General features: G+C 36.2%; 1 protein-coding gene across 3 annotated transcripts in view; it reads right to left on the bottom strand.

Moving 5' to 3' along the window:
* Nucleotides 1-8,266, bottom strand: part of GABRB1 (gamma-aminobutyric acid (GABA) A receptor, beta 1) — a 398,062-nt gene extending 389,796 nt beyond the window's left edge. For 2 of the 3 annotated variants that reach the window (XM_011927338.1, XM_011927339.1), the window contains exons 1-3: nt 7,735-8,266; nt 7,472-7,563; nt 6,990-7,057 (exon numbers count right to left, since the gene is read on the bottom strand). In XM_011927338.1, the coding sequence (XP_011782728.1) occupies nt 6,990-7,057; nt 7,472-7,563; nt 7,735-7,814 (240 nt within the window). In that variant the 5' untranslated portion in view covers nt 7,815-8,266. The remainder of the gene's footprint in view (nt 1-6,989; nt 7,058-7,471; nt 7,564-7,734) is intronic. The other variant, XM_011927340.1, reaches the window with a different exon arrangement.
* Between the last annotated feature and the right edge of the window lie 4,288 nt (nt 8,267-12,554).

The raw sequence follows: 12,554 nt of genomic DNA on the forward strand, positions 1-12,554 counted from the left end.
CAGAGCGAGACTCCGTCTCAAAAAAAAAAAAAAGACTATAACCTCTACTAGAACAGAGACCATATTTAGTTTTTTGTTTTTTGTGGGGTTTTTTTTTTTTTTTGGTATTTTCCTTTTTGCTTGAGTAGTTGGATCAATGCTATTGGAAAATTATCCTTTATTCTTAAATTCACAATGCAGCAACAGATTTTATTGGGGATGTGAGAGTCAGGAAAAGATACATTGGTTCACTTAGTAGAAGAGTAGCAATGAAGACTGAGGACTCTAAAAGGGGTAACAGGGCTCACTAAAGATAAAAAAGGAATCTTTCACTTTTTTCTTGTGGACAGCCTTTTTTTGTAAGATTTCACCACTGATATGAATTCATTGTAAACATTTTCTTAAGCATATCTGTCAAGTACTGAATAATAGATTGTTAAATGTTACTATTAATGTCCTTCCTTTTCAATAGATAGAAGTCAAGGAACTTCATGAAATGCTTGATCGACTGAAAACAGAAGCATTTTTGGAAAAATAATTTCAGTGCTCATGTCGTTTATGGATGAACTATGTACTAACATTTAGTCAACTATAAACATCTACCAATTCTTACTCCTATGATTTGCAAGTATGATTATGTCATTTGAGCCCCCTCACTGAAACCTAAGCCAACTGGAAACATTTGAACCGTTCATTTCTCTTTTGAAATGTTTTACTTTCCTTGATAATGCAAGATTTCGTTTGTGCATGAGTGTTTTGAAGCTGCTATGAAGTATTTGGGGGCCTGCCGAGACAAAAATCATCAGAAACTGAAAGAATGGACATTAAGTGATATTCAGCTAAGACAAACACCTTGGGTTTACCTCTCATTTCTCAGTCACCTCATGGAAGGATTTTAGGCAGTTTGGGTAAATCCTTTGTAATGCTCAGATCTTCAAAAGTAACAGTTTCTTTCTGTTTCACAACAAGTGTTGAAAAAAGTTATTACTTCAGTTGTGGTGGAGCAGTATTCCCAGTTTAAATACAATGGACAGCTCCACGTAGAAATAATTCCAGTTTAGTCTTGGCTCTAATGTTCAGTACAATATAAACCAGGCATTAGGCCAGTTTCATTTTGAAGATCATTGCTTCTTGTTGCTGTCTTTGTGAATGTGTTTAAGGAAGAAAAAGTTGGATGAGGATGACATGACTAATTAAAACAATAATTCAAGAGGCCCTAGACTGCACACAATCAGTATTTCAATGTTCCCAGGAGGCTACATCATTTGCACTCAGTAGGAACTCAATAAATTCTTGTGATTGATTCACCTACCAGGAGAATATGGTATTTAAGACAATCTAGTAAGGGAGTAAGATGGAGACAAAGATTTTTTATTTTGACGGAGTCTAAAATCTTTAAATATCTAAGTTTTTATGATAGGATATTTGAACTGGAAAGGGTTTTAGCACTTATGTAATTTGGCTTCATTTTACAAAGGAGAACCCTAGAGACGCGAAATTACTCACTCAAAGTCCTAGGCTATTTTTTACTAGTCTAGTAGTTAGGAGCCAGACCCTAGAGACAAGCTGCCTGGTTTCAAATTTTGGCTCTGCCATTCACTAGCTGTATAAATTCTGAGTAAGTTATTTAACCTAACAATATTTCTCGCTCTCTCAAACTCAGTGTTTCAATCTGTAATGGAGGTGGGGAGGGGTAAGAATTGCATAGCACTAAGTAAAGGATTAAATCGCTATTAATGTAAAGCACTGATAACCGTATCTCACACATGGAAAATATTCAGTAAGTTACTATTTGTTTTCATTGTATTTCACACTATAATACCCAATCTGATTCTACAATCCTAAAATCCCAGGCATTCAAATGTAAACTCCAGCTTTAAAACAATCTAGATAGGCTTGCTTTAATGTGGCTCAGAGTGAAAAAAAAAAATATATATATATATATATATATATATATAAATAATCTCCAAACAGGCAAAGGGAAGATTTTCCTTCCTCAGTCTCTCCAGATGTTATAAAATTGTAACCCAGAACCTAAAAGAAAAACTTTTTGTGATTACTCATATAAGAATAAAATGTATTTATATGCCAGCTAATACTTCTTTCTGCTTTTAAGTGGTACTCACCTATTTGTTCTGTTTGCAAAGGAAATTCTATTAAAACCTCAGAGAATTTACTGACAGCATCAAGAGTATGTTTAGGCTATTTTACAAACTTGTTGCTAGCTCCTCAGTGGTGGAAAAACAGTTTGCAATATTCTTTATCCTGAAGAAAAAAGTCATAGGTTTCCCTGCAAAGCAACAGGATAGTATTGTGGAGTTACTGTACTTGGCAATGTTTTCATTGCCATCATTTGAGATTGGTTGATTCACAGGTATTAATATAGATAAGAAGACTATTCATTAGTATAGGTCAAGTCCCATCTCCAGGCTCCTGCTTTTGTCCTGTTGTTTATCATCATCATCATCATCATCATCATCATCAGTTACGGAATTAACTTTCCCTTTAGAGAACAGCTACCTGCAACTTAAATAATAACATTCCTAAAGAAATTTGAAAGGAAAAAAAAAATGCTCATTTCTTTTTTATTCGTTTTTTTTTTTTTTTAGACTGTTTTGTTCTATTGCACAGGCTGGAGTGCAGTGTCACGATCTCAGCTTACTGCAACCTCCAGCCTCCCAGGTTCAAGTGATTCTCATGCCTCAGTTTCCAGAGTAGCTGGGACTATAGGCACATGCCATCACACCCAGCTAATTTTTATACTTTTGGTAGACACGGGGTTTCACCATGTTGGCCAGGCTGGTCTTACACTCCTAACCTCAAGTGATCTGCTCACCTCAGCCTCCCAAAGTGCTGGGATTATTGGTGGGGGCCACTGCACCCAGCCAATTTCTTAATGAAGCCATATCTTAGGATAATGTACTCCCTTGATATTCAAACTACAATCTACATACCAGCAATCAGCATTGCCCAGGAAAATGAAGAATGTCAGGCCCCATCCCACACCTCTGATTCAGAATTTGCATTTTAATAAGATCCCAGAGTGATTCACCTATATGTTAAAGATTGAGAAGCACTGACCTAGAGAAATGCATGTGGGGACTGGGAATCTGACAAGCAGTTACTGTTTTGAGTCACATAATGATAGTAATGAGATATAATTGAAGTATGTAGCAGACGTTTCCAGAGTCTAATATTAAGATAACTACCACAACAACAGAAACAATGAATTTTAAGTGGATATTTGGGAAATTAAAGCATTATTTATAAAATTGGTTCATTTTCATTTTTGTCATCATTGTTCACTGTAATGTCTGTAAGAGCATTCACTGTTACACTCATTCATGCAAGAAGGAAGGAAAGACAATGAATCCATGATAGCTATCTCATATTGGGAACAGCTTGGATTGAATCCTGCGTTGAGTCAGGACTCATTCGATGTAAGGTCTTCTAGGGATGGCCATATGGACCATCGTGTCTTCAGATTAGGTACAGAGAGCTGCCTAGTTGGAACTCCTACTTGGTAATCAGGATCCACCTCTTGAATAAGAAGGAACAGCTAAGTCACTGGAATTTGAAATACAAGAGTTCAACTACTTGTGAGAAGATAGTTAATATCATATTTCCCCAAACTACTGTTTGAAGAGAAAACTTGCCTACTACTGTCTGTGTCTTACTGGCTTTATAGTAGCAGATGTTAGTGGTTATGTTAAGGACAATTTCTGGGAGCTCTTGTCTCCATTTACTCCGACTGCCTCCTGTTCATCTTTAATCAGTCCTCTGTGTGTGTACGTGTGTGTGTGTGTGTGTGTGTGTGTGTGTGCCTATGGCTTGGCAGAAACTGTTAAAAGACAAGGTTTGAAGGTTATACTACATAAATGGAAATCATGGTGGTTTTTTAAGATGACAGTTTAGAAAATGGTAACAGTATGTAGTTGCCATCACACAAATAATATATCCCGTGATGCCAGAAGAACAATCCTTTCTAATTTAATCAATAATATTACTGCATGAAAAGTCTTGTTCTCAAGTAGATATGTTTATCTGCATCGGAATTATTCTTCACAATTTTTGCATTCACTGCTTAGAACCAATGATTCTTGACTGTAGAGATTCTTTACTATGTAAAGATTGCTTTGTTTCTTAATTTGTGAAAAATTAAGAAAACAATTAATTTTTCACAAATTGAGAAATCAGAAAATACTCTTGATATGATGATGTTAGTCTTTAAAGTAGACAATGTAAAAACCAATCAGGGACTATATTTTACTTGGGGAAGCAAAAAAAAAGAACAAAAATGAATGGAATCTAGTTCTCAAATCCACTAATTTAATGCACAATTATTTCATTTTTCCCAGCCATGGAATGGGTAATAATGGTAAGGAGCAAAAACATAAATATAAGCAATGTTTTAGAAATTGATTCAACTTGCATTTTCTTAAAAACCGTTTTTATGATATTCTTGTCCATTCTTGTTGTTATATACTTGTCATTTAATATTGATGAAAATTTTCTATTAAATTACTCAAAAATTACTCCCTATCAGGGTACTGAAACATGCTGAATACAAAAAGCAATAAGCAATAAGTCTTATTTTCCATGGATTTCCAACCCGATTTATATTATCTAAAATCACAACATATAGTAAGCAATTCTCTTTTGGGGGTGCGGGCTAATCCTCTGAGTTGTGTTTACACAGAACCCTCAATTTTAAAAGCATTACTCTTTATTTCCATTTTTCTTGGCGTTATTTCTAATCTATTTATTTCAATGCTTTGTCATAGATGAGAGAAGATAAAATAAACTTTGGGTTCTGTTGATAATGTTCATTAAAAGGAGAAACAAGAAAGAACAAGTAAATCAAGGTTTATCATTTTTCAGCTTTGAGTGGTTTCTATTTTCTAATCATGTCTCTAACATTGTTGTGGAAAGGTAATGGGGATTGTAGTAGAATATGTATTTTCAAAGGCTTATCAGCTGGGTGAATATTTTTGAAAAATCAAGTGCATATACACGTGTTGCCATGAGTAAACAGACTGTATTATTTAATCATTAGGAAGAAATGTCCAGTGGTATTTCAGTTAAAGTCAATCCTTGTTTTGAGCTTATATATGAATTCAGTTGAACAACTGATTATACAGAACTTTTTGTTATGGTGGCTGTTGATTGCAGCAACTTCCCTATATAATTGAGTTTAAAAAAAACTGAAAAGGGGCATGTCAATATAGCCAACAGAATCACATAATTTTTAAAATTCTGAAAAGCATGGCACTCTACATGGCAAGGTAGAACAAAGACTGCATTTGCTTTTTGAGCTTTTTAAATCTTCTATTTTATCAATTTTCTGTGGATGTTTACAAGATACCAAAGTAAATGATTGAAAAGGAAAATATTATCATTATTAATCTACATGATACAACTTGTTAAACTAATTCATTGTCTAATTTGTCCGGTTGCATTTGTGTAGATTAGGCACAATTTGTGTATGTACACATATTATTACATTCCTCAAAGTGTTTCTAAATAGTGTGTTTTGGGTTACTTTGTAGTGTTAACATGTATGTAAACAGAATATAATAAGTCAGTTTGCCAGTGAGAAAATATTCATTGTTCATTACGTTTTTAAAATTGAGTTTCTTTTTCCAGCACGACAATCAGAGACATCTAAAAATAGTATTTTAAATAAGTTATTTGAAGCAGGAGCCGCTACAACTACAAAATACAGAAATTAAATAGTCACACCTTTTATTCTATTCCTATTCAGTAAGCTATAGACATATTTATTTCTTCCCTAACATAACCTAAAAAGGAAAAGAAAAAAAATTCTTAAACCCCTAGCCTATTAAAATAAAACGACACAGTAGGAATGAAATGAAAGACAATTCATTTCATATGACCTTTATAGTCATAGAGTGATACAATCTCAAATGGTTTCACTCTTTAAATTACTCAGGATTTATAAATTTCTGCCGCCATAATATTTTTTTACAAGTGGAATAAAAATGGCATTTTGCTCACGTAGATCTAGCTGATTCCTGCGTGGCTGATTCTAGAAAAGCAACAGGCTTTTCCCCGTCTTACAAGAAGCAACAGTTAGAAACTCTAAGTAGAAAACTCCTACACTCAGTGGACAGAACCAGCTGACAGAGAAAGTGGCAGCTTTTTCAGTTTATTTTGCAACAGCTTCCAAAAAGAGAGGGAAAATGTATATAAAGGAATGTTGACCCCTTTGAAATGAAAGAACTATGCTGTGTTACTGTCGCCCCCTCTCCTTTCCAACGTCCCTTAAATTATCAGGCTTTTTAGGCATGCTTAGGTTTCTAGAGTAAGGTGAAGCAATACGACTTGATTTATTTTGTTTCAACTTAAATTTGCAAGATGCTGTAAGACAAATTCTTAACCTCCCACAAGGGAACAATACAAGCCTACCTAGGCTCGGGCACTTTTCCTACTAGCAAGCGTGGACTGTTGTCTTAGCCTGTTGCTCCTGCCACCCGGTTTGCCTGAACCTGGAGGAAGAGGACACTTTGAAACCCCGACTGTGCTCTTGGTGGCAGGGCCTTAGTGCCTCCGGGCTTGCTGACTGAGAGGGCCATGGGGACTGCCCGGGCCGCGCCTGGGGAGGCGATGGCTGCCGACCACCGGTACGAGGACCCTGGTGCAGGCCACCCAGCTGCCGGCAGATGGTGCCCTCCTCATCCGAACACGCAGGGAAACCCAGCTAAAGTAACGCTCAGACTCCGCCCCAGCCGATCCACGGCGCAACAGTCACTCGTCCTTCCCAAAATAGTGCCGAGCACGTTTCCCCTGGAACACCGCAGTAGCCCGTGTGTGTCGAAATTACAAACCAGGGGCGACCGGGTGTGTGTGCCGGAGTGGGGAGCGCGTGCGGAGTGGGACCCCAGGGGCCAGGGGCGAGGTGACCGCCAGTGAAACGCAGAGGGCAAAGGGACTGGTTCATTTCCCATCTGCGTAAGCTGGCCCGCCGTGCCCGTCGGGAAGCCACTCACCATGTTCACTTCGGAGACCATGTCTATGCTGGCGACATCGATCCGCATCCCAACGTCCACGGGGGGCCCTGCCAGGGAGGTGGGCCACATTAGGGACAGATTCTCTCAGTGACAGAGGGCTGGGGAGGGTCTGGGGACTTCCCAGCCCTTACTCCATTCTGAACGGGCTCCCTCCCTGCTCCCCCCACCCCACTCCTTTCGGGGGACAGCCTGGGAAAACAGGTGTGGGCACACGTATGATGCAGTGACTATGCAGAGGGTGTGTCAGCCCGGGAGAAGGTCGCCTCCGCCTGAGGATTCATCCACCTGAGACTGGGGATCCGGTGTGTGTGTGAGTGTGTGTGGGATGTGTGTGTGTGTCCAGGGCATAGTGCACGCTTACGAAAATGACATGCCTTTTTTTTTTTTTTTTTTGACATTTATCTTTGACAGAAAAGGAGAACTAGGGATGGGTTACAGGTTGAAAAAAGATGAAACGTTACCTCCGAAGTCCGGCCGCAAGCGAATGTCATATCCTTTGAGCAATCTGTCCACTGTCTCTTTCACGTATGACATGTTGCTGGGTTCATTGGTGCTGAGAGGAAGAAGTAGGGACCGTATTCAAAATGAGCACAAACTGTGAGCACATATAAAAAGATACAGGCACACCTACCCCCAAACAACAAGATACATGATCCAGCAGACACGTAAAAAGAAACATACCAAGGAAAAAAAGAGAGAGAGAGATTCAACAACAGCAGCTCACCTGTGTGCACAACAGACCATGGTAATCATCACAGGGAAAGAGAGAAGCCCCAAACTCTCTCGGTTTTGTACTGTCCACATTACTAACTCTGATTAAAGAATTGTCTTTTCTGCGAAGATTCAAGGAATGCAACTTAGTCGGCTGCTGGGCAGTAATTCCCGAATGGACCTGCGCATGCGCAGAGCGCGCTCACTATCAAAAGACACCTTGTGCCTTGCAAACAGTATTCCTAGCGGTAACAGGCAACAGATTTCAATCCCTCTAAAGTTCCTATTTGGGGTGCTCCGTGTCCTCCGGGTAGTCAGAGACAAGCCACTGTTTCCACGCAGGGGATCCTACGAGCATGTGTAAACGGAGTTTCCTTCATGCATTGGAGGTTGCTATGTTGATTTCCTTTCTGCCCTCAACCTGATTTTGTTTTTTTTTTTTTTTTTGCTGGGCTCTCAGTGATCTGGCTAAGGCTGCCTGTGATTGGCATCTTTCATTGACAGTCATGGAGGTCCTAGACGGGGACTCTGGAGGCGGGTCTGTTGTTTTCTGGTAGCCTGTGGGGGTACCCGGGGGATGTGATGGGGGGGTTGAGGGTGGGGGTGACTGGGAGCAGGGAAGAGTGGAGAGAGAGGGAGCTGGAGAGTTACTAAAGGTACAGAGGAAACTCGGGACGTATTTGAGAACTCCAAAAATCAGTTGCCCTTGGGAAGCATCCTAGGGCATTTGGCTTGATGTAGACTTCTGTAGCAGGCAGAGTAGGAGGGACAAGTCAACTTTTCTTCTAACCCACTTTTCTTCCCTGCTCTTGTCGTTTCTCATCCAGGTTCGGAAATGAGGGGAAAAAAGGATCCAGCAGCAGTTCTGGGCAGGGAATTTTTTTTTCTAGGGTCATCTACTGCAAGCCCCACTTTCCTCCAGCTTCTGATAAGAAAAATCTCCTTCTTAAATTGATAGCATTTAAGGTGGCATTTGTGACCCCTAGCAGAACTCTGAAACATCCAGACAGTTTAACCTCTGTTCACCAGTAGGTTGGGATTCTGCAGGAGCAAGCATTGTTTGAATTAAATCAAATTCAGTAACTTCGATTCTACAAATGTCATTGAGCACATGTTAGGCAGAAGGCCCTGGGCTAGGTGTTTGTTCTTTTTTTAAATAGTACATATTAAATTGTGTTGTGGGCATTCTGGGACTTATAACTGATTCAAAAAGGGTTCCTGACCTAGAGAAATTCACATGTAATGGGAGGGACGGATACAAGTGTAAGTAAAGCCCGTGGTCATCCCTACTCCTATTATCGTCTGCTGCTTACTTTTTTGAGGGAAATAGGGGACAGTCTAAAAATTAGCTTCTAACTAGGATGGAAGTGTCACAAGGTCAAGAAATTTATGCATGTTCTTAGTATTTCCTTACACAGGAGATACCAAACAAAAAAAATAGAAAAAAAAATTATTCCATTACAATAACAACAAAAAATTCGAATGTACATAGGAATAACTGGGGAAAAAATACACACAAGAACTTTAGAGTGAAATTATATAACATTATTTAAACACACAAAATATGACCTAGATAAATGGAAAATATACCATATGGGTAACTGGGAAGACTCAACATTGTAAGGATGTCAATTCTATCCAATGTAAGAAATATAACCAATTTGAATCAAAATTCCTACACTCTAAATGGAAATGAAGAAACTAATTCCAAAATTCAAATACAAGAATGAGGGGGTAAATAAAAGCCAAGAAAACCTGGAAGAAGAAGAAAAAAAAAAGAGAAGGAATATGGGGGCATTTGCCTTTGAGATATCAAGACATTACCGAGCTATATAGACATTGAATCAGTTTATCTTTGGCATGGAATTCATGTAGGGATAAAAAGCAAAAGAGTACAAGCAAATAAAGAGCACAGAAGTACTCCTCTATTTTAAGAAAAGTAGGAAAAGATAAGCTATTCAATAAATACTGCAAGACAATTTATTATCCATAAGGGAAAAAAAGTAGAGCTGTACATCATTACATACACGAAAATGTATTACAAGTAGATATGTAACTTTAGTACAAAAACCAAAACGTTCAAACCTTCAAACTATATAGGAGACTATCTTTATGACAGTGATAAAAGGAAAGATCTAAAGATGAACAAAGGTATACATGATAAAAAAGATTATTGCCATAACTATGTTAAAATGTAACCTTCTTTAAATCCAAAGATTCTTCTGAAAAGTCAAGTTATACATAGAAAGAACACGTTTTCAGGAAATTTGGCCATCAAAGGGTTTGTATAAAGAAATTACCAGAAAAAAAACTTCTAGAAGTAAAAAAAAGATCAAAAGCCACTCTAAGGAATTGCAAATTCAAGGAATTGTACACTATTTTAAACTAATCAGATATGCAAAACTTAAGAATATTACAAATTGGCTTTTAAAACTCCATATATTTTCAGTAGACAAAATTGATCTAAACACTTTGTACTGTCCTTTGGACATACTAGTAAAGTCAAAGATGCCCATGCCTTTTAGCCCAGAATTTCTACCACTCAGAATATACCCTAGCGATAAACTCATGCAGTCTAAGAATGTTTATGGCAGTGTTGTTTTTAGTAGTGCAAAATTGGCAACAATTTTTATTAATTGCAAATAAATAGGAATATAATCACAAATGTAATACAACAGTCAAAATAGTTGAACCTCTACATGCTTCTACAAAGATAAATCCCAAAAGTAAAGCATTGAGCAAAAACAAAGCAAGAGCAGGGTGAAGAATGATACAATGAGCCATGATAACATAAATTTTAAAACATTTAAGTGTAAAACCCAGAATATATATTATATACATATGCAGCACATATATATACATATATGTATGTGGGTGTGGGTGTGTTTGTGTATGTGTATATATATGTATGTATACATATATATGTATGTGTATATATACACATACACAAACATATATATACACACACACACACACACAGAATAGAGAACAAAAATAGGAAGGATACCACATTTTAGGGTTCAAATGAATCTACAATATTTTATCAAAAAAATTTCATTCCAATTAGCCGCAACATGATATTCTCCATATATTTCTACTCTCCATATATTTCTAGATATTGGAAATATTTTACAGAAAGCTGATCAAAACCGATAACGAAGTGACAAACTAGGAGATAAATTTGCAATTTATATTTTAAAATGTCTATGCAAGTCAATGAGAGAAATAAATGTCTAATAAATAATGAGCAAAATATTGTAACAAGAATTTCACCAAAGAATCCCTAATATTTGACAGCAGAGTAGGGTGACTGTAACTTTGTCAGAGTAGGGTAGGGTGACAGTAACTTAATTGTACATTTTAAAATAACTTAAAGAATATATTTGGATTGTTTGTAACTTCGAGGATAAATGCTTAAGGGGATGGATACCCCATTCTTTATGATGTGCTTATTTCACATTGCATATCTATATCAAAACATCTCATGTACCCCATAAACATACACACCTACTATGTGCCTGCAAAACTTTTAAAAAATAGAAAATATTTTTTAAAATAATTAAGTGACTAATAAATATATTGCAAAGTTTCATCCTCAATAGTAGTCAAATGAATACAATTTTTAAAATAGATATGAAGTACCATTTTCACTTGTTGGTTTGCTAGTTTAAAATGGTTTAACATTCAGTATCATGGAAGCTGTGGGGAAACACAATTTCATTTACTTTGAGGGGAGTATAAATTGCCACAATCTATTTTAAGGATGATTTGTAATATTAATAGTAATATAATATGTTATTAGATGCATGTATTCGTGGCATTTGCCTTCTGTTCAATGAATCAGTTTTTCTGATTTAACCTAATATGATATAATTTTATTTCAATCACTCATTGTTAGTAAAGTATGAATTTTGATAAGGCAGCAACACCATTATTGCTTTTTAAGACATTTACATATCCTTTGTTATGTTTTCATACTTTTTCTAGATTAAATATAGTATTAATTTAATAAGATCTAAAAATCTCATGTTACTTTTATATTGCGTTAAATATTCTGAATAACTTAAGAAGTAATTTTAACCTGTGTTAGCAGGAATGCTACCGCTTCATTTTTGCATATCAATTTATCCTCTAGGGATATATTATTTTCTTAAAAAAAGTCTTGTGTTTCAGATTATATTAATAACCAGCTATTTAATATATTTTTTAGCTATATGAGAATGCATTTTTCACTTTGCATTTTTCAGCTCTTCTTATTTATATATTATAGCAAGGACCTTTGAGGATAAAACTTACATCATGTAATAAGCCAAGTATATTTTTACCTCTTTTTATTTTTACTTCCTGTTATGCTATAACAATTTTTATATTTAAAAATTCATATTGCAATTTTTTCTAGATTTATTCTTATTGGTATGGTTTCTCAAGTTATTATTTATAAATTTTTACTATTTGATACATTGTGGTGATATAAGGCTATTCATTGCTCATTTCAAGTAGAATTCTATCCAAATAAATACGATATTTTGTTTTAAAATGTATGCTCTGTCTTACTAATAAAGAGATGTTCTAAGCCACTGCTTTTATTAAAATGTTACCATTGCATTAATAAGAATAATTAACATTTTAATAGGCTTATTATTTATCAGCACTATTTTAAACACTTGATGTATCTAGTGCTCATAATATCTTAAGAGGGAGGGATATCTATATATAATTAGTTCTGTTTTAAAGATGAAGACACTTAAACACAGAAAATAACTTATTCAAGGTCAAACAAAAAATGAGAGACAAAATTCAAATTCAAATAGTCTAATGACAGTTTACATTCTT

Source organism: Colobus angolensis, unplaced genomic scaffold (assembly GCF_000951035.1).
Source record: "Colobus angolensis palliatus isolate OR3802 unplaced genomic scaffold, Cang.pa_1.0 Scaffold71, whole genome shotgun sequence".
NCBI lineage: Eukaryota > Metazoa > Chordata > Mammalia > Primates > Cercopithecidae > Colobus > Colobus angolensis.